The following is a 23,072-nucleotide window of genomic DNA, read 5'->3' on the forward strand; positions in this document are numbered from 1 at the left end:
CTCTTCCCCTCCCCACTATGCTCACTCCCTCTCTCTCTCTAAAATAAATATTTAAAAATTATTTTAAGAACCTTGAAATATAGTAGTAGAGAAATGTAGGACAGTGTATCAGTTATAGCAAGGTATTTTTCTGAGAAACCATTTTATATCCATAGATGAAGAGGGTGATGATGTAAAATGTATTTTTCACTATGGTACAGTGTCAGAACACATTATTAACCTACAATGTATGATCATTAAGAGCTACAAGTATGTGTGGACCATGACGTCATGATGTGTGCCACCTGGAAAGGACACTAGAGAACAAGGAGTCTGTCATTTTTTGGAACAGGAAACTGTCACCCAGAGATATTAAGCATATTTTTCAAAGACAAGGAATTCCTAGCCAAGACAAAGAATGAGCTAGACCTATAATCTAGATTTCTGTAGCTTCGTATCTCTAGATACAATCTATGGGCCCGAAATTGCTTCAGTGCCTACCAAGGGCATTAAATCATGAGGCACTCTCTAAAGTTGAGTCTGTAAACTCTAGGACTGGCTTTGGGCAGACGAAGAAGGGCAATGTGCACATTCCTGAGGGTATAAAATCCCTAAATAACCTAAGTAATTTGGGCATTTCTTTAATCTTTCTAATGTAGTCTCTTCATTACAAAAAAAGGGTGGGAGCCCTGTAAACTTTTTAGGTAACTCTGTAGAAATACGTGTAGGTAAACTGGAATGAACACTACATTCTAGCCCTCTTTATAGACTGATGTCTTACAATGGTTGACCTTTCTGAACCTCAGTATTCTCCTTTGGGAAAAGATGGTGTGCTCCTGGATTCCTCCATAGGGTTATGGCTAGGAAATCATTTAGGTGGTTTTCAAATTGCTTTGTGGCTGGTGCATACTGTAACTTCAGACATCTTCTCAGTTCCCTCTCCTTCAAATCCAAGTGTATTCTGTTGGAGGAAGCAGGTCTTACTCAACTTTATCTACTCAGCATACAACTAAGTGTCTGGTACATAACATGGGCCCGTACAACTTTGCTGAGTGAATTAATGAATGATTCTTTCCTCTTTCAGCTCTACAATGCTTTTCCTCTTTTAATACATTACCTTCCAGGAAATCATCATGTGTTATTTAAAAACATTGCTAAACAATTTGAGTTTATTAAGGAAAAAATAAAAGAACACCAAGAATCCCTGGACTTCAGTAACCCTCGGGACTTTATTGACTACTTCCTGATCAAAATAGAAAAGGTATAATCTGACCCTTTATCTTTGTGGGTGGTGTGATTCCCACTGAAACTGGGATATTAAAACAAATGACCCTTCCTAAAGATGTATTAATTGCCTGTCTAACCTCTTGTTTGTGCAAACCACATTGGGTATCTTGAGATATTTCTCAATCCCCAGTGAAAATGACTTTGCAGGTTTTACATTTATAGTGTGAAAGCTGGTTCCTTATTTGGGGACATTTTGAAATATACACTCACACATTCAACATTAATGATACACAACATATCATCCTTCATCAGAAAAGTCCAGCAATGGGAAGATATAACAAATGAAGGAACACAGGAATAGACAGGAATCTACAAAGGCTTACCTTTGGAAAGGCACTAGGAAGTCTTCACAGATGAGGCTTCTTCACAGAAGAAATTCTAGCTTAGATGAACAGAGACAACAATGAGAATGAGAAGTGCCGTGATCACAAGGGTGGAATTTTCAGAGAGTTGATCTTGATTGTAATTGAGGCACTGTCATGGGTGTAATGACTGAAGAGTTGGGACTAGTGATGCATTTGGGGGGGGGTGTTTCTGAAGGGTTGAATAAAAATATTAGATATTATAAAATAGGCAATAGATGCTAGAATTGACAGTGAGTAGCAGTGAGGACCTGATAAAAATTATGTTTCAAAGAAATGGTAGAGCCACTGATCGACATAGGGGATGACAAAGTGAAGAATCAGAAAGGTTCATAACTCTGGTTATATTTTAATTGTTGGACAGAACCCTAAAAACTATCTAACTCGGCCTTCAGCCATAGCACTCACACCAAATAACAATGTCATATTGAGTTACCTCCGAGGCTCTTTTATTTATCAAGTAATTGTAACACATCATTTCTAGGAAAAACACAATAAACAGTCTGAATTTACCATGGACAACCTGATCATTACCATATGGGATGTGTTTAGTGCAGGAACAGAGACAACAAGCACCACCCTGAGATATGGACTCCTGATGCTGCTGAAGTACCCAGAGGTCACAGGTACAGTCACAGGTGTTGGGCGGGGTGCAATTCCAGGTAGAAATTGGCAGGTGATACTGACAACTATCCCGCTCTTTACATGCCCAGACAATGCACAGAAAAAAAATTTCCTTTATTTGTACATCTTCCTGTCATTGGATAAATTAAATTCAAAGTAGTTTATAGCACAAAAAGATAATGAAACATTTAAACAGCAGCAGAGATTTGAGGAGCAGAGCTCACTGCTTGCTGTGCTATGATGGAATGTCCCTAATTTGCATTGGGACAGATGCAATAAGCAGAGTTGTTGTAGGATCTTGAAGAACCGGCCTTCTGCTTTCTCTAGAAGGATATCACTTATTATGTCTTCCATATCCAGATAAATGTATTTTTGTCAGAAGATATTTCTTTTCTTTTTTTTTTTTTTAAAGATAAACATATACCTTCGTATTTATTTTGGGGAGGGGTTATTATGAAAAGTTTCCAAGGTACAGAAAAACTTTCATATATATAATATTTTTTTATTTTGTTTTGTCTTTTTTTTAAATTTTATTTTTTATAAACTATAATATATTTTTATCCCCAGGGGTACAGGTTTGTGAATCGCCAGGTTTACACACTTCACAGTACTCACCATAGCACATACCCTCCCCAATGTCCATAACCCCAGCCCCCCAACCCCCCTCCCCCCATCAACCCTCAGTTTGTTTTGTGAGATTAAGAGTCACTTATGGTTTGTCTCCCTCCCAATCCCATCTTGTTTCACTTACTCTTCTCCTACTCCCTTAACCCCCCATGTTGCATCTCCACTTCCTCATATCAGGGAGATCATATGATAGTTGTCTTTCTCCGATTGACTTATTTCGCTAAGCATGATACCCTCTAGTTCCATCCACATCGTCGCAAATGGCAAGATTTCATTTCTTTTGATGGCTGCATAGTATTCCATTGTGTATATATACCACATCTTCTTTATTCATTCGTCTGTTGATGGACATCTAGGTTCTTTCCAGAGTTTGGCTATTGTAGACATTGCTGCTATAAACATTCGGGTGCACGTGCCCCTTCGGATCACTACGTTTGTATCTTTAGGGTAAATACCCAGCAGTGCAATTGCTGAGTCATAGGTTAGTTCTATTTTCAACATTTTGAGGAACCTCCATGCTGTTTTCCAGAGTGGTTGCACCAGCTTGCATTCCCACCAACAGTGTAGGAGGGTTCCCCTTTCTCCGCATCCTCGCCAGCATCTGTCATTTCCTGACTTGTTAATTTTAGCCATTCTGACTGGTGTGAGGTGATACCTCATTGTGGTTTTGATTTGTATTTCCCTGATGCCGAGTGATATGGAGCACTTTTTCATGTGTCTGTTGACCATCTGGATGTCGTCTTTGCAGAAATGTCTCTTCATGTCTTCTGCCCATTTCTTGATTGGATTATTTGTTCTTTGGGTGTTGAGTTTGGAAGGTTCTTTATAGATTTTGGATACTAGCCCTTTATCTGATATGTCGTTTGCAAATATCTTCTCCCGTTCTGTCAGTTGTCTTTTGGTTTTGTTAACTGTTTCCTTTGCTGTGCAAAAGCTTTTGATCTTGATAAAATCCCAATAGTTCATTTTTGCCCTTGCTTCCCTTGCCTTTGGCGATCTTCCTAAGAAGATGTTGCTGCGGCTGAGGTCGAAGAGGTTGCTGCCTGTGTTCTCCTCAAGGATTTGGATGGATTCCTGTCTCACATTGAGGTTCTTCATCCATTTTGAGTCTATTTTCGTGTGTGGTGTAAGGAAATGATCCAATTTCATTTTTCTGCATGTGGCTGTCCAATTTTCCCAATACCATTTATTGAAGAGGCTGTCTTTTTTTCCATTGGACCTTTTTTCCTGCTTTGTCGAAGATTAGTTGACCATAGAGTTGAGGGTCTATTTCTGGGCTCTCTATTCTGTTCCATTGAGCTATGTGTCTGTTTTTGTGCCAGTACCATGCTGTCTTGATGATGACAGCTTTGTAATAGAGCTTGAAGTCCGGAATTGTGATGCCACCAACTTTGGCTTTCTTTTTCAATATTCCTTTCGCTATTTGAGGTCTTTTCTGGTTCCATATAAATTTTAGGATTATTTGTTCCATTTCTTTGAAAAAAAATGGATGGTACTTTGATAGGAATTGCATTAAATGTGTAGATTGCTTTAGGTAGCATAGACATTTTCACAATATTTATTCTTCCAATCCAGGAGCATGGAACATTTTTCCATTTCTTTGTGTCTTCCTCAATTTCTTTCATGAGTACTTTATAGTTTTCTGAGTAAAGATTCTTAGCCTCTTTGGTTAGGTTTATTCCTAGGTATCTTATAGTTTTGGGTGCAATTGTAATTGGGATTGACTTCTTAATTTCTCTTTCTACTGTCTTGTTGGTGTATAGAAATGCAACTGATTTCTGTGCATTGATTTTATATCCTGACACTTTACTGAATTCCTGTACAAGTTCTAGCAGTTTTGGAGTGGAGTCTTTAGGGTTTTCCACATATAGTATCATATCATCTGCAAAGAGTGATAGTTTGACTTCTTCTTTGCCGATATGGATGCCTTTAATTTCCTTTTGTTGTCTGATTGCTGAGGCTAGGACTTCTAATACCATGTTGAATAGCAGTGGTGATAACGGACATCCCTGCCATGTTCCTGACCTTAGCGGAAAAGCTTTCAGTTTTTCTCCATTGAGAATGATATTTGCGGTGGGTTTTTCATAGATGGCTTTGATAATATTGAGGTATGTGCCCTCTATCCCTACACTTTGAAGAGTTTTGATCAGGAAGGGATGCTGTACTTTGTCAATGCTTTTTCAGCATCTGTGGAGAGTATCATATGGTTCTTGTTCTTTCTTTTATTAATGTGTTGTATCACATTGATTGATTTGTGGATGTTGAACCAACCTTGCAGCCCTGGAATAAATCCCACTTGGTCGTGGTGAATAATCCTTTTAATGTACTGTTGAATCCTGTTGGCTAGTATTTTGGTGAGAATTTTTGCATCTGTGTTCATCAAGGATATTGGTCTGTAGTTCTCTTTTTTGATGGGATCCTTGTCTGGTTTGGGGATCAAGGTGATGCTGGCCTCATAAAATGGGTTTGGAAGTTTTCCTTCCATTTCTATTTTTTGGAACAGTTTCAGAAGAATAGGAATTAGTTCTTCTTTAAATGTTTGGTAGAATTTCCCCGGGAAGCCGTCTGGCCCTGGGCTTTTGTTTGTTTGGAGATTTTTGATGACTGTTTCAATCTCCTTACTGGTTATGGGTCTGTTCAGGCTTTCTATTTCTTCCTGGTTCAGTTGTGGTAGTTTATATGTCTCTAGGAATGTATCCATTTCTTCCAGATTGTCAAATTTGTTGGCGTAGAGTTGCTCATAGTATGTTCTTATAATCGTCTGTATTTCTTTGGTGTTGGTTGTGATCTCTCCTCTTTCATTCATGATTTTATTTATTTGGGTCCTTTCTCTTTTCTTTTTGATAAGTCTGCCCACGGGTTTATCAATCTTATTAATTCTTTCAAAGAACCAGCTCCTAGTTTCGTTGATTTGTTCTATTGTTTTTTTGGTTTCTATTTCATTGATTTATGCTCTGATCTTTATGATTTCTCTTCTCCTGCTGGGTTTAGGGTTTATTTCTTGTTTTTTCTCCAGCTCCTTTAGGTGTAGGGTTAGGTTGTGTACCTGAGACCTTTCTTGTTTCTTGAGAAAGGCTTGTACCGCTATATATTTTCCTCTCAGGACTGCCTTTGCTGTGTCCCACAGATTTTGAACCATTGTGTTTTCATTATCATTTGTTTCCATGAATTTTTTCAATTCTTCTTTAATTTCCTGGTTGACCCATTCATTCTTTAGAAGGATGCTGTTTAGTCTCCATGTATTTGGGTTCTTTCCAAATTTCCTCTTGTGATTGAGTTTTTTTTTTTAATAAAGGTTTTTATTTATTTATTTATTTGACACAGAGAGAGCACAAGTAGGCAGAGAGGCAGGCAGAGAGAGAGGAAGGGAAGCAGGCTCCCTGCTGAGCAGAGAGCCTGATGCGGGGCTCGATCCCAGGACCCCGGGATCATGACCTGAGCTGAAGGCAGAGGCTTAACCCACTGAGCCACCCAGGTGCTCCTGTCAGAAGATATTTCTACTCAAATGCATTTTCAGTGTGAGGATCGACTCAGTCAAAATGACAGTCTGTCTTCATCTAAGAGATTCTGTCCCTAAATAAAAAAGGTTACATACAAATACAGTCTTTTCAAATATACCCATTAAGACAAAGAAATTCTTCCTCACAAATACAGTTTCTCTTGCAAATGCAACCTTCCCACTTTTCTTCCTCTTCTTTTTTGAGTGCTCATCAAAGGATTATTTCCTTCACTACTGAATCATGTTCTGTGCTTTGGCACACTGAGACACTTTTTTTTTTAATTTTTTTTTTTAAATTTCTTTTCAGTGTACCAGAATTCATTGTTTATGCACCACACCCAGTGCTCCATGCAATACGTGCCCTCCATAATACCCACCACCAGGCTCACCCAACTTCCCACCTCCCGCCCCTTCAAAACCCTCAGATTGTTTTTCAGAGTCCATAGTCTCTCATGGTTCACCTCCCCTTCCAATTTCGCTCAACTCCCTTCTCCTCTCCATCTCCCCATGTCTTCCATGTTTTCCTTATGCTCCACAAATAAGCAAAACCATATGATAATTGACGCTCTCTGCTTGACTTATTTCACTCAGCATAATCTCTTCCAGTCCCATCCATGTTGCTACAAAAGTTGGCTATTCATCCTTTCTGATGGAGGCATAATACTCCATAGTGTATAGGGACCACATCTTCCTTATCCATTCGTCCATTGAAGGGCATCTTGGTTCTTTCCACAGTTTGGCAACCGTGGCCATTGCTGCTATGAACATTGGGGTACAGATGGCCCTTCTTTTCACTCCATCTGTATCTTTGGGGTAAATACCCAGTAGTGCAACTGCAGGGTCATAGGGAAGCGACACTTTTTAAAAAAAATATTTATTTATTTGGCAGAGAGAGTGATCACAAATAGGCAGAGAGGCAGGGAGATAGAGGGGGAAGCAGAGACACTTTTAATACAATTAAATCTCAGGAAGCTTATCTCCGTGATGTCAGCACTAGATCATTCTCCTTTGTTTCAAGTCCTTTTACCCTCCCAGTCCAAGTAAGAAGTACTTCCCAAATGGTGCAAGCTAGAAGCACAGCTTTGAGATCCCTTTGCTGTCACACATTATGGGATCTAATGGCACTGTGCTTCCTTCACTTGACACAGATTCTTTCAGCCAAATAACTTCCCTCTTATTAGATCTATATTGATTATGACTCCAGATACCATATGACATTTTTCTCCAGACCTGTAAATCTTGTGTACATGGCAAAAATCCTTTTGGATTTTTGGTGTCCTCGTTCCCCAATGCTTCCATGTTAATTTTTTCTTGCATCATATCCATTTATATATTCTTTTTCTTCCCATTTTCATTCCTTACTGGGGCATTCTTAAGCATTCTGATTATTTAAGTAAGTTCCTAACCACTTTGCATAATCACTGTCTTCTAGATAAAAATCCAGCTTCTCAACTTGAAAAGGTGAAGTTTAAAACTTCTCTAAAATTCCCAAGTCTTCCTGATAGCTATCAAACCACAGATTATCAGTGCTCCCTTAACAAAGACACATTCTTCAGGTAGTAGATCCACACCATTTGACCAAAGTAGCAACATGGTACAGGAGAAAATGTGTTATAGACTAACTACAGTGGCTTCAGATCCCGACTTTATAGTAAGTAGCTGTGTGACCTCAGACTCATGACGAACTCTTTGTGTATCTTGCTTGGTCCCTCATCTGTTTAGGAGAGATGATGCTTCCTAACGGTCACAGGATCTTTCCCTCATGGGAGAAGGTTAATAAATGTTTATTTTAACTAATGAACAGTCCTACTAAAACTGCATATTATTAACGTGATACATTTTACAAATAAAGGAAAAATATAATTCGCTAACCCAAATTACTTTCAGTGATCTTATTCAGTTGCTAAGATTATGGGTTTGAGAATAAGAAAGACCAGGAGAGACTGTGGACTCTGAGAAACAAACTGAGGGTTTTAGAGGGGAGGGGGTCAGGGGGATAAGTGAGCCTGGTGGGGGGTATTAAGGAGGGCACGTATTGCATGGAGCCCTGGGTGTTGTACATAAACAATGAATCTTGGAACACAGCATCAAAAGCAAATGATGTATTTTAGGGGTGCCTGGGTGGCTCAGTGGGTTAAGCCTCTGCCTTCGGCTCAGGTCATGATCTCAGGGTCCTGGGATGGAGCTCCACATCGGGCTCCCTGCTCCCTGCCTCCTTCCTTCCCCTCCCTTGCCTGCCTCTCTGCCTACTTGTGATCTCTCTCTGTGTGTCAAATAAATAAATAAAATATTTTAAGAAAAACAACAAATGATACATTTTATGGTGACTAACATAACACAATTAAAAAAATGAAAAAAAAAGACCACAGAACACCTGGGTGTCTTTAAGAAATACATTTACTTTTATGGACCTGTTTTCTTATTTTTAAGGCACATAAAATAATACCCAACATGTAGAATTTTTTGAGGAATTATAAAGTAATGTAATACATTGTACAGCATGCCTGTCATGTTTTGCATCCTAAAGAAATGTTAACTTCTGGGTCCTGTGTGCTGAGTCCAACATCTTATTCAGTTCTATCTATCTATCTATCTATCTATTTATTTGACACAGAGAGAGATCACAAGTAGGCAGAGAGGCAGGAAGAGAGAGAGGAGGAAGCAGGCAGAGAGCCTGATGCGGAGCTTGATCCCAGGACACTGAGACCATGACCTGAGCCGAAGGCGGAGGGTTAACCCACTGAGCCACCCAGGCGCCCCTCAGTTGTTCTATTTATTAAGCATTTATTGCCCTGCGTAGTTTTAGCCTCTTGGAATTTACATTTTTTTTAAGATTTTATTTGAGAGAGAGCAAATGATACAGAGAGAGAACATGAGGGGGGTGAGGGGCAGAGGGAGAAGCAGGCTTTCTGTGGAGGAGGATCCTGATGTGGGGTTCAATCTCTGGACTCTGCGCTCATCACTTAACAGACTAAGCCACCCCGGCACTGGAACTTACACATTTAAAACAAAAACGGGCCTACACAAAGTGGTCAAACAGCATGGTCTATAGTGAGCTTTTAAGACCCCAGATCCCTGAGTTTATCAAACAAAGCACACAAAATAGAGAATCAGAGTTGACTCTCATAGTACAATTATGTGTTCTATGTACATATCTTAACGTCTCTAATGAGATTCCAATTTGACTAGGAAACAAATTTCTGCCGCTGAAGAAAGTAGCCATATGTGATTTTCCCCTCTCCTAGTCTCCTTCCACAATGTAGCCATGATAAAGATCACATCAAGGGGCACCTGGGTGGCTCAGTCAGTTATACATCGATTCTTGGTTTCTGCTCAGGTTTTGATCTCCGGGTCATGAGACTGGGTCTCCCATCAGGCGCCACACTCAACTTGGAGTCAGCTTTTGGTTCTCTCCTCCCTCTGTCCCTCCTCCCCAATCTCTCTCTTTAAAGTTAATAAAATATTTCAACAACAACAAGGAAAAAGGTCAGATCAAATGACTTTTCCATTTCATATAAATTCTGATTCCTATCCTGCAGCTAAAGTCCAGGAAGAGATTCACCGTGTGGTTGGCAGACACCGGAGCCCCTGCATGCAGGACAGGAGCCGCATGCCCTACACAGATGCTGTGGTACACGAGATCCAGAGATACATTGATCTCGTCCCCAACAGTCTCCCACATGCAGTGACTCAGGACATTAAGTTCAGAGAATACTTTATTCCCAAGGTGAGAGAGATTTCATCTCTACTACTCCTTAAGAATTTTTTTAATTTTTAATTTTTTATTTACACATTTTTTTTTTTTGTTTTGAGAGAGAAAGCAAGAGGGGAGGGGCAGAGGGAGAAGGACAGAGAATCTCAACCAGACACCATGTCCAGCCCAATCCCATCCAGGGGTTCCCTCTCATGACCCTGAGATCATGACCTGAGCCCAAATCAAGAGTTGGAGGTGTAACTGACTAAGCCACCTATGTGCCCCTCCTTGAGAATCTTAGGTTATCAGGCATCACGAAAGTAGGATTATAGATTACCTAACCATCTATAAGTATGACACAGTCAGAGACCAGACATCTTACCCTCTGACCACATGCTCCTTTCTTTTTACTTTGTTGATGCAATTTTATAAATCATAGTGCTTGGACTCCCACGGGATTTTCTTCATAGTATTCATTGCCAAGACTCCTTATTGCCTATGTTCTTCTAGGATTTTTGTGGTTTTAGGTCTTATATTCAATTATTTAATTCATTTTGAGTTCATTTTTATGTCTCTTGTTAAGATAGGATTTAGTTTCTCCAACACCATTTATTGAAGAGATTGTCTTTTCTTAGTTGTATATCTTGGCACCTTTGTTAAAAATTAATTGGCCCCCTATGCATGGGTTTATTCCTAGGCCGTGTATTCTTTTCATTGATCTATGCATCTGTTTTTATACCAATATCATGCTGTTTTAATGACTGTAGCTTTGTCATACAGTTTGAAATGAGGAAGTGTGATGCCTCCAGCTTTGTTCTTTCGCCAGATTGCTTTGGCTCTTTAGGACTTTTGTCATTCTCCACAGATTTTAGGATTGTTTATTCCATTTCTATGAAAATGCCATAGGAATCTTGATAAGGATTGCATTGAATCTAAAGATGGCTTTGGCTGGTATAGATATTATAACAATATTAATTTTCCCAAACCATGGGCACAGAATACCTTTCCATTTGTTCTGTGTCTTCTTCCATTTCTTTCATCAGTGTCATAGTTTTCAGTGTACAGATCTTTCACCTCTTTGGTTAAATTTATTACTAGGTTTTTTATACCAATGTGCATGGGTTGGTTTTCTTAATTCCTTTAGAGTTCATTATTAGTTTCACATTAAAAATGTAACAGATATTTGTATATTCATTTTTATCCTGAATTAATTTATTCTAACAGTTTGAGTGGAGTCTTTAGGGATTTTAAAAATTTACAATGTCATGTCATCTTCAAATAGTGATAGTTCTGCTTCTTTTCCTATTTGAGTGCTTTTTCTTTTTCTTGCCAAAATGCTTGGACTAGGACTTCTAGTACTATGCTGAATAAAAGTGGTGAGAGTGGGCATCTTTCTTTTGTTTCTGATGTAGAGGAAAAGCTGAAGCTTTTCCCCATTGAGAATGATGTTAGCTGTGGACTTATCATAGATGGCCTTTATCATATATGGCCTTTATGATGTCGAGGTACATTCCCTCTATATGTACTTTGTTGAGCATTTTTATCATAAACTAATGTTGACTTTTGTCAGCATCTACTGAGATGATCATATGATTTTTAGCCTTCATTTTTTAATGTACATCACAATGATTTGTGGATGTTGAACCATCCTTGCATCCCTGGACTAAATCCGACTTGATTATGGGATATAATCCCTTTACTGTACCGTACAATTCAGTTTGTAAAGATTTTTATTGAGAATTTTTAACATCTTCATCAGAGATATTGGCCTTTAATTTTCTTTTCTTGTGGTGTCCTTGGGTGGTTTTGGAATTAGAATTATGCTGCCCTCACAAAATGAATTTGGAAGTGTTCCCTTCTCTTCTATTTTTACTTGATCCCAGGATCTGGAGATCATGACCTGAGCTAAAAGCAGAGGCTTGGAGCACCTGGGTGGCTCAGTGGGTTAAAGCCTCTGCCTTCCACTCAGGTTGTGATCTCAGGGTCCTGCGATCGAGCCCCACATCCGGCTCTCTGCTCAGCAGGGAGCCTGCTTCCTCCTGTCTCTCTCTGCCTGCCTCTCTGTCTGCTTGTGATTTCTGTCAAATAAATAAATAAAATCTTTTTTAACAAAAAATAAATAAAAGCAGAGGCTTAACTAACAGAGCCACCCATGCATCCCTTTATTGAGCATTTTACCCTGTGGTAATTTTTTTTTTTTTTTTAAGAGAGACCCATGCATGAGCAGGAAAACTGGGCAGGGAGGGAGAGAGAAATTTTTTTACAGATTTTACTTATTTATGTACTTATTTATTTATTTAGAGCATACAGCCAGGGGAAGGGGTAGGGGGAAAGGGAGAGAGAATCAAGCAGACTTCATACTGAGCATAGAGTCCAATGCAGGGCTTGATCTCACCACCCTGAGATTGTGACCTGAGCCAAAATCTAGAGTCAGATGACCAACTGACTGAGTCACCCAGGCACCCCTAGCATGCAGGCATTTTCGTGCAAAAGTATTTCATATATTATCTCATTTTATGTTTGTGATGAACTAGTGCCGATGTATCCTTTACATTTTACTAGTAATGAAAATGAGTCATGGAAGTGTTACACAACTGGCCTATCATCACAGAGCTTAATTTAATAGAAAGATTCAATTGATTTTGAAAACTAAACTCCAAATCATCATGTTGTACTGCATCCATGAGTTTAGGAACACCCTATTCAAAACTAGAAATGCTGTCTCGTTTCCACAAGAAATTGCAATAATCTAATTGAAACAGCACAACAGAAGGGGATAGTTATTTGTTCTCATCTTTAAAAAAAATTTTTTTAAGTAAGTTCTACACCCAGTGTAGAACATAGCTTGAAGCCATGATCCCAAGATCAAAAGTCACATGCTCTATTGATTGAGCCAGCCAGGCACCCCTTATTTTGTCATCTTGATGGGAAGGTAAAGGGTTTCAAGAATATAGCCACTCAAGTAAATCTTTGAAGACCTTATCCTGTGTTCCAAAGACAATGAGCTGGATTTTCAGGGGCATCAGCTCCTTTTAGACAATACTGCAATTTGGGGTGCCTGGGTGGCTGAGGAGGTTAAGCCTCTGCCTTCAGCTCAGGTCGTGGTCTCAGGGTCCAGGGATTGAGCCCCACATCGGGCTCTCTGCTCAGCAGGGAGTCTGCTTCCTGCCCCCCCGCCACCTGCCTCTCTACCTACTTGTGATCTCTGTCAAATAAATACATAAAATCTTAAAAAAAAAATACTGCAATTTATCTGTCAAGAACAATGCACTCCAGGGAGTTCCCTTAATTTTCTGAAAAAGCAAGTGCTAGTATCAGGCTACAAACTGAAGAGAATGACTTGGGCGTCAGTTAGCAATGCCTTGGACTGACATTAAAGGATTTAGAACCTGTTAGGGTAGGTCATTTGTTCTGAAATAAGGAGTAAATACGGTTTTTTTTTAAGATTTTATTTATTTATTTGACAGACAGAGATCACAAGTAGGCAGAGAGACGAGCAGAGAGAGAAGGGGAAGCAGGCTCCCCGCTGAGCAGAGAGCCTGACGCAGGGCTCGATCCCAGGACCCTGGGATCATGACCTGAGCTGAAGGCAGAGGCTTAACCCACTGAGCCACCCAGGCACCCCAATACGTTCTTTTTATACCTCTCTCCTCATCTATAAAACAAAAGGATTTCAAGCTCCATGACTTTCATTATAATCTAGTTTATCTGTTTTCCTTCACATCAGGGCACAACCATATTAACATCTCTGACTTCCGTTCTGCATGATGACCAAGAGTTTCCCAAACCAGATCGCTTTGATCCCGGCCACTTCCTGGATAAAAGTGGCAACTTTAAGAGGAGTGACTACTTCGTGTCCTTCTCCGCAGGCAAGCAAGCTTCATTATTATCTCTACATCAGGGGTCAGGGAGATGAGGAAGGGCTTTGCATGGAGACTACTCTGGGCTGAACAGATTGTCATTTGTTTGAGGCCAGGGGCATCACTCCCGAAGCCCAGGTTGTTTCTCGTTGGATTGGAGGCTTTCCTTTGCCAAGACTGGCCCCAGAACCAACCACTGAGAGTCCTAAGAAGGGGTAGGGAGTAGAGTAGATAGAGAGAGGGTAAGGGAAATTTGAGTATCTCCCTTTACTTTGTTAGGGTCCTGGGAAGAAACAGGTGACACACTCAACAAGTCGTTCCAGAATGACTAAATCTAGATCATATTTGAATTTTCTAGTCTGTTTGGGGATTAGTGATTAGTTAGTAAGCTTGTGGCTAATTTTTGAGTATTTAATGATGAGACTGTTTTTCAGAGATGTAGGCAGGATTAAGGTGTGATAGACCAGCATCGGCCAGAAGACGTTCCCATCGTAGGTCGGAAGGGATGAGGGAAGAAGGGCATTACTGGAAGCCCAGTAGAACTTGAGGAAAGAAAGAGTGGATGCTTCAACAGGAGTTGGTGTCTGTAGCAGAGGCGTACAGCCGCTGTCTAAACTGCAGCCCGGCAGGAGGGAATAGATCGTCTGACCTTGTCAGTAGCTAATGCTCTGAATTTATTCAGAACCCAGAAGGGAACTAACTTCTTGCTTTATGCAGTCCACAGAAATCAGCTTCCTGAGCACAGAGTAGACATAAAAGACAAACCCAAAATGGAGCTGGAAGGAGGGAGAAATGGAGAATATTCAGCACATTCTAAAGGAGACATGGGGGGAAGAAGGGAGGGTAAAAGGGCCTTTCCTGCAGAAGTAATTGAAACAGAGGCAAAAATGGGAGATTTGTTTCCGACTGAATATAGAAGAAACACAAATATCAAGCAACACTTGCTATTGTGGTCTCAAGATTATGGACCATGCCCAGAGAGGATCTCAAAGCAGGATACCTACTGAACTACTCCTTATCTTTCTTCCTCTGTGTTGGGCCCATTACTGCATAATGAGATTCCTTGAGATTTCTGTTCAAGTCACAGGGCTTGCCGACCTGCTTTGCGCTGACACTGTGGGTATCATTACAAGATCTGAGGCCTTACCTTAGGAGCTTATGTTCCAGAATGTGAGACAGATGATTAAGTAAAATTTCATCTGAAATGTGCTGTTTTGAAGCATTAGCGAGTGTTGTCACAAAGAGATAAAGAAGTGAGTTATATACTCTGAGCACATCAAAGAAGTTTACATAGAAGAAATGACATCTGAGGTGGCTCTAGAAGGATGTGGGAAGTATCAACAGGCAGAGCAGAGAGGAAGGCTATTTCAGTTGCAGGAATGACTGGAATCTAGATCACATTTGAAATTGTATGTCAGGGGATCAGGGATTAGTTAGTAGGTTTGTGGCCAATTTGTAATATTTCTTTTTTTCCTGACCCCTTAGTTCAGGATGACGTATATACCTTGTTTGCCTGACTCTCTTTGGAATTTCTGAGTCTGTGTGAATTACTCCGTACGTAGAAAATGAAATTTTATTTCCTTCTGTTAATTTGTCTGGTGTCAGTCTGATCCTTAGACCAGCCACAGGGACCTTGAAGGGGACAGGAAATTCTTGCTCCCCGACAAGGTGTGTCAGCTGGACACTGCTCGCCCCACACATTGCTGTAGCTGAGAGATCCTTGGGACATCTGACAGCTGGCACAAGGTAAGATTTCCTACCACGTCGGGCTCTCAGAATTTCTGTCCGCAGGGTCTGATGGAGTGGGAACGGCAACAGTCCTTTTTCTCTCTAAATTTATATTAGCAGGAGAGAACTCTTGTGCAACTAGTTCCTTGGGCTAAGTGACTCTTGGTACATTTGGTAGGGTCTTTTTTGCTAACATTTCTCTTTCCTCCCAGAGAGGATCTTTGTTTTCCTTTGTGTCCTTTATGTCATTTGTCATACAAACTTTCTTTGCTCAAGGTTAATGGGCACATGAGGGGTGTTGCTTAACAACATCTTGGAAGCCGGAGCTGCAGAACTGGCAGACACCGGTAGAACACTTAAAAGCTGTTAGAACTAGGACGCCTGGCCAAGTAGAATGGGGTTCGAAGTCTCTGTCTGGCCACGCCAGCTCTCAAGTGTGTTAGTCGTTGAGAGGTCCGGCCCGTAGGAACTGTTGTCATGGCAGCCCCCGTTTCTTGTTGTTTCCAGGAAGTCCCATTCCATGAGTGCCTGCCCAGCATCCCAGATCAGCAGGTCTGTGACTGGAGGCCTCTCACTTTTTGCAGTGAACTGTTACTAGTTCCTAGTGTTACTAGTGATCTTTAGACTGGCAAATTGAGGAATAGCTTTGCCACTTAGAAACACGTGTTTTTTCACAGTACACTCTTTCAGTAAGGCACAAACCAGGTTTACTAACTGACCCAAACTTACCTTTAGTTTCTCTGTAAATAAGACAAAAGGAGAGAAACCTGTATTCGGTACTTAATGTTTCATTGTTTTATCTTATCTGGAAATGATCTAGATATTCAATGAATTTAGCTTAACATTTAACTTAGCAAAATTTTTAAAAATCCAAGTTACCAAAGATTTTGGGAGCTCTTTAAAAGTTTCCCCACATATGATCTCACAGTCGTGGGATCGAGCCCCTTGTTGGGCTCCGACCTCAGGGTGGGGTCTGCTTCAGATTCTCTCTCCCCACTTGCATTCTCGATCACTCTAAAATAATAAAATCTTTAAAAAAACAAAAATTATAAAAGTTCACCTACATACCTTTTTATCTTATTTACATTTATTTAATTTATGTATTCTGAATAGTTTAGTCTACCTACAAAATTTTGAGGCATTAGACAAAGTAAGCCATCATTTTAATGTTTTTTTCTATCAAAGATTGTAAGAGATAGCATGAATTTATGTGACTTCCAGTAAACACAGGCAGAATACAAGTTTTATATTTAATCCTGATAACTCCAAGGATTTTATTTATTTATTCATGAGGGAGAGAGAGGCCAAGGAAGAAGCAGATTCCCCAAGGAGCAGGGAGCCCAGTGTGGGACTCAGTCCCAGAACCCCAGGATCATGACCTGAGCCGAAGGCAGACGGTTGACGTTAACCATCTGAGCCATCCAGGCGCCCTAATCCTGATAACTCTGAAGACATGGCTATTTTAGTTAAACCAAGAACTTTAAATTAGCTTTAATACTGAGCATCTTTCCTGATCACATAAACTTGAAAAACATTTAGGTTAGTTTCTATCTTTTAGAGTTTTATAAAAGTCTTTTTAAATTTTATTGAATATTTATTTATTTATTTGAGAAAGAGAAGGAATACGGGTAAGGGGCCAAGGCAAGGGGAGAAGCAGACTCCCCCCGCTGAGCAGGGAGCCCAACTTAGGGCTCAATCACAGGACTCTGGGATCATGATCTGAGCTGAAAGCAGATGCTTAACTGACTGAGCCATCCAGGTGCCCCTCTTCTGAGTATTAGAAAGCCCAATCCTGGGGTGCCTGGGTGGCTCAGTGGGTTAAAGCCTCTGCCTTCAGCTCAGGTCATGATCCCAGGGGCCTGGGATCGAGTCCCGCATCAGGCTCTCTGCTCGGCAGGGAGCCTGCTTCCCCCTCTCTCTCTGCCTGCCTCTCTGCCTACTTGTGATCTCTGTCTGTCAAATAAATAAATAAAATCTTAAAAAAAAAAAAAAAAGAAAGAAAGCCCAATCCTTAGGAGTGCTTGCCTTCAACTAAATGGTGCTCTTTTATAAATTAATTTTGGCAATACCAGCTGGAAGTAGAGAAAATACCTCACATTTGCAATATGGGATACGTACACACAAACAAGATAAAAAATATTCTTACGGCTTTTGTTTTTACTAATATTTGTGGACAGGACGGTATAACCTCAATTTTCAAATGCTTCCCTCTTTTTCTTTTTTTAATGAAAAAATTCTCCCTGTAGTGTGTGTCTAAAGAATGGTTCTTATATCCTAGAGATGATAGGATAGAAAATTTATTTCACAAAGTCACAGAGAAATCTCCAAGTTTCTTCCAAGTCTGGACATAAGAGGGATTTAAGCAGCCTGTGCTCTGAAAAGGCCTTTTCCCACACCACTCCCCCTTTTTTATTTTTTTGAGTGACTGTGGGCTGTGTTCAAAGATATTAGATTTATAAATTCAGGGGGCATCTGAGTGGTTTAGTCAGTGTCAGGCTCTTCTTGTTGGCCCATGTCATGGCCTGAGAGTCGTGAGGTTGAGCTCTGCACTGGGAGTGGAGCCTACTTAAGATTCTCTCTCCCTCTGCTCCTGCCCTCCCCTTACTCTCGTAAAAAAAAAGAGAAAGATTTATAATTTCAAGGGATGGAGAAATAATGTAAAAAAAACATTTATTTCTAGAGTTTCAGGGTACTTGCTATTTAAAATTTATCTTTTTTTTTAAGTACTGGACAATCATGTTCCAAATGCTGATCTTTTATAGTATCTACAAATATTTTGAGAGGAATAGGCAAAGTTTGGGGATTGGTAGACAGGTGGGCTTAGACTTGTTTCTGGGGCTGGATTTCTGGCTTTGTAGAGCTTTGGAAGGCAAAGACAGTCATTTTGAAACAGTTCCCCCAAAGAACTGGATTATAGCGTGAATATCAAGGGAGTGGCCCACCTTTTTAACTAAACTTGCTTTTATATTTTTATAAAATATAGATTTTTAATTAAAATGGGAAACAAAAGACTCATGACTTTGTAAAGTCTGTATAAAGCATTTTAACAAAGGCCTTCTATCTGGGTACACAATTTAATCTGGGCTGTTAGCCTCCGAATATTGGCCTTTCCCTGATCATTTATAGGTGGGCCTGGGAGAAATTTGGTTCATGTTTCCTCTCTGAAGGGGGGTTGTGACTAGTGGTTAATCTTTTAAATTTCTCTCTGAATTTGGTAGAATGCTTTGAAAGTAGAGGTTAAAAGGGCTTTGTAATTTAAAAGGTCTGCTGCTGTCCAGGAGACACACCTTTTTTTTTTTCCAGTTAATTTTTACTTTATTAAAAGTTACACTTTAAAGAATAAGATTTCTATTTAAACTATCTGAAATTATTTAACAATTTTAGGAGGTATAATCAAAATTGGCAAATACTGTTCATATATACTCTGAGACACACATTCTTTTGCGGTGTGGGCCTAGGATACACCAGCCAAGTGCCATGCCTGAAGCTGGCAGGGCCTGATTACAAAGCCCTGGAAGGTAGGAGCAAAGTGAGCCTTACTGCTTTTGTTAAATTCACTTCCTGGCGTTCAGCCTTTACATGAGCAACCTATATACTTTGAACCTAGAGAAGAGACTACAGTGCTCTATGTAAATCCTAAAAGGAAAGGAAAGTTAAAATGGGCAGATGAGGCTGGATTTTAGGGGAAATTTATGTTGGATGTAGACATTTCTAATTTCTGATCTTTCATCTTGTCAAGGGAGTCCCTGAGGGTGGCATTAGGCTAGGACATTTGAGAGCCACTCTCTATTAAGAACGTTTTCCTTGGGGCGCCTGGGTGGCTAAGTGGGTTAAAGCCTCTGCCTTCTGCTCAGGTCATGATCCCAGGGTCCTGGGATGGAGCCCCACATCGGGCTCTCTGCTCAGCAGGGAGGCTGATTCCCTTCCTTTCTCTTCCTACCTCTCTGCCTCCTTATGATCTCTCTCTCTCTCTCTCTCTCTCTCTGTCAAATAAATAAATAAATAAAATCTTAAAAAAAGAATGTTTTCCTTTGGGGCACCTGGGTGGCTGAGTCGGTTAAGTGTCTGCCTTCGGCTCAGGTCATGATCTCAGGATCCTGGGACTGAGCCCCATGTTGGGTTCCCTTTTCAGTGGGGAGTCTGCTTCTCCCTCCCACACTCCCTCTGCCCCTCCTGACCCAGATCCTTCTGTCTCTCTCTCAAATAAGTAAAATATTTTTTTAAACAAAGTTTTCTTTTTACATTTATTAGCCAGCTTAAAGGATACATCATCAGACCACTGATGAGTAGGATCTGTTATGAGCAACTCTAATTAATAAGCCTTTTAATGCCTTAGGCATCCAGAGAGAGGGCACAGATGATGGAGCCCTCATGATCCAAAAGTTGACTCCCATAGTTAGTCTAAGAAAGCAGAAAACCTTCATTGCTGGTCTCCAGTGAAATCATGAGATGCTTCTCATCCCAGACTCAATCATCTGTGACCCCGGGGCATTTGCTCCTGTAATGGCACTTTCCAGCACTAACAAAGTTTGAGAATAGCAAGGTTCCTATGGGCTGGGACTTCTCATGACACACACCCTTGAGAGTTGGTATGGTCAGAAAGAGAGAGACTCAGATCCCCAGTCTTTTAGACTGGCCTCCAAAGTGCACCCTGGTAAATGCATCCTCCAGATGGTAGATACCAAAAAGAATATTCTCACTGGTCACAAAGCCAAGCTCCTGGGACACAGAACAAGAAAAAAGGGTAAGCCTTACCTGGTTTTCTTCTGGCTAAACACTGGGTCTCTTGGAAACACACAAACACCTAAGAGAGATGTGCCACAGGCAGATGTTGGCCATTGTACATTTTCCATAGTGTACCTCATTGCACAGAAGTTTTCTTGAGGTTGACCTCAAGTGGTGACCAAATGTCAGTCTCACCTGTTCTGTGACCACCTTATCACAGGAGCCTTCTTGAGGTGGCGAGCACTCTCACAGCTTTTCAGTGTTCCACCTGAAGCTTTGGTTTCCAGGATACCCCTTAGCAACAGCCTTTAACCTACAGCAAAGTTTATCTAAACAGGTGCCAGTCTGATGAGAACCATGAACTCACCAGTCTCTGGGACTGGCTCAAACAGCAGGCCTATAGGGCCTATGCCTGTTTTCTGTGTGATGGTAATTCCTTTTTATGATAAATGATACAAAGGCACAAAGGAGGGATGCCTGCGTGGCTCAGTTGGTTAAGCCTCTGCCTTCGGCTCAGGTCATGATCCTGGGGTCCTGGGATTGGGTCCCGCATTGGGCTCCCTGCTCAGCTGGGAGTCTGCTTTTCCCTCTGCCTGCTGCTCCCCTGCTTGAGTGCTCGCTCGCTCTCTCTCTCTCGACCTGACAAAATCTTTTAAAAAATTAATCAACAAAGATGAAAGACCTCTGGTTCATTGTTTCCCCCCAAGAAAGTTCCCTACCAAAATTACCTAGAGTTGCTAAACATAAGGAAGTAGTTCCACAAGCATTTTCTCCTGCTAATCTAAATGTAGAAAGAGAGAAAAAGGACTCACCATTCTTGTTCCATCAGACTCCTCAGATTCCAGGAGACAGACATGGTCAGAAATCTTACCTTCTGCCGGCTGTCTGTCAGACGTCCCAAGGATCTCCAGCTGCAGCCCGGTCTGTGGCAGGCAGTATCCAGTGTGTTAAAGCTTCTGCCAACTAGGCCAGCTGTCCAGGATGAGGAATTTTCCTCTGCCTTTCAAGATACTTCCTAGCCGGACTAAAAATCAAATTGACAAAAGACAGAGAAAGAGGAGAAAGTCAAACTTAGTTTCACAGGTATGGGCAATCCACAAACATACAAAATTCCAAAGACAGGCAACATGGGTTGTGGTCCACATCCTGAGCTAAGGAGGGGGGCGGTGGTCTGAGGATCAGGGGGAGTCAGACCATTAGCAGGAAGGTGAGAGGTTGCCCTGTTATGTCAGTAAGTTTCATAATTAAAGAACAGTCTGCTAAATGCTCTCTTCCTGGTGCAGGCAGGCAGTTGAAGGAGAGGTAGGGAGATTTTCCTGAATCTGCTGGGGTTTGATTGCTTTTAACTCAAAATAATCTTTATGCCTACATGGCCCATCTTGGGGCAAGCTGCCCTTGCCCTTACGCATGCACACAAAAATGTGTACCGAGGAAGTGAAGGAAACCACATTTCTGTGTAGATACAAGAAGCCATGGGTTAATTAGTCTATGAATATATTTCTCTTCTCAATCCATATGTATTTAAGCCCCCCTGTGTGCTAACTCAGAAGCAGAATTAAAGGAATATTGAATTTATGTGTCGTTTTTAGGAAAGAGAGCTTGTATTGGAGAAGGCCTGGCCCGCATGGAGCTCTTTTTACTACTGACCAACATTTTACAGCATTTCACCTTGAAACCTCTGGTTGATCCAAAGGACATTGACACCACCCCCATTGTCAATGGGTTGGGCAGTGCACCGCCCTTCTTTAAGCTCTGTTTCGTCCCAGTCTGAAGAAAGGTCAGGCTGCCAGATTGCAGAGCCACACTCTGGCCTCACTTGAATATGCCAGATGCTTTCTGTCCTGTGTGTTAGCCACTGTCCACCTCTCCTTTCACATCAGGGAGGGCATTCCTGACCCTGTCTCTTCTCATTGTCTTCATCCTTTAAGATTCAGTTCAAATTTGCCCGCATGAAACAAAACTCAGTCTTAGCTTCCAATTAAATTCTTTGTGTACCCAGCCCTGAGATCTTATGCTGTATCTCATCTGCAGTCTGTACCATGGTAAGACACCTTATTCATATCATATTTTCTTCTATTAAAAATTATCCCACAAGTTACAAAATTTTTTATATATGATATTCACTCATTTCTTACCCCTATGTCTTGATAGTTTGGCACGTGTAATTTTGTTTTTTTTCCCCAGTGGTTATTAAAAAATAAATGTGCGTGGTACATGTTTGTGTAGGGATGTACATGTAAGTATGTACATGCAGTGAGAAGACAGGGGATGGTAATTCCAGCCAGAGGCAATAACATGAGATAAAAATGAATTTGTTGGTCTCTCCAAGGATGCCCTTCCTGTTTTCCCTTACTGGTTAAACACACAGTTGGAGACACATACATACACAGACATAGACAAAGAAGGCAAAGAAGAGGGAAAGATAATATGTATATATGGTTTTATTCAAATACAGAAATATGTGTTTTATGTATATGTGTTGTGTGTATAAATAAATAAATTTCTGTATAATATACCTATGATTTATGGTGACATTTATGTAATAATATTATAGATATAATAACATTATAGATATTTTTACAAGTAGTATAAATATAATGCCCTGTTGCATGGCTACAGTAATTTTAAAAATCGTCTCCTTAATCAAGGATAGATAATTTTGAGCTTTTGTTAGTATAACAATCCTA

At 40.6% G+C, this 23,072-nt stretch overlaps 1 protein-coding gene across 2 annotated transcripts in view; it reads left to right on the plus strand.

Moving 5' to 3' along the window:
- LOC116854212 (cytochrome P450 2C21) overlaps positions 1-22,487 on the plus strand; it is a 30,735-nt gene extending 8,248 nt beyond the window's left edge. The window contains exons 5-9 of one of the 2 annotated variants that reach the window (XM_032835932.1): positions 1,064-1,240; positions 2,113-2,254; positions 9,918-10,105; positions 13,800-13,941; positions 21,975-22,487. In XM_032835932.1, coding sequence (XP_032691823.1) covers positions 1,064-1,240; positions 2,113-2,254; positions 9,918-10,105; positions 13,800-13,941; positions 21,975-22,156 — 831 coding nt within the window. In that variant the 3' untranslated portion in view covers positions 22,157-22,487. The remainder of the gene's footprint in view (positions 1-1,063; positions 1,241-2,112; positions 2,255-9,917; positions 10,106-13,799; positions 13,942-21,974) is intronic. The other variant, XM_032835933.1, reaches the window with a different exon arrangement.
- Positions 22,488-23,072: the final 585 nt, after the last annotated feature.

This window comes from Lontra canadensis, unplaced genomic scaffold (assembly GCF_010015895.1).
Source record: "Lontra canadensis isolate GAN:19392208 unplaced genomic scaffold, GSC_riverotter_1.0 scaffold3, whole genome shotgun sequence".
Classification (NCBI taxonomy): domain Eukaryota; kingdom Metazoa; phylum Chordata; class Mammalia; order Carnivora; family Mustelidae; genus Lontra; species Lontra canadensis.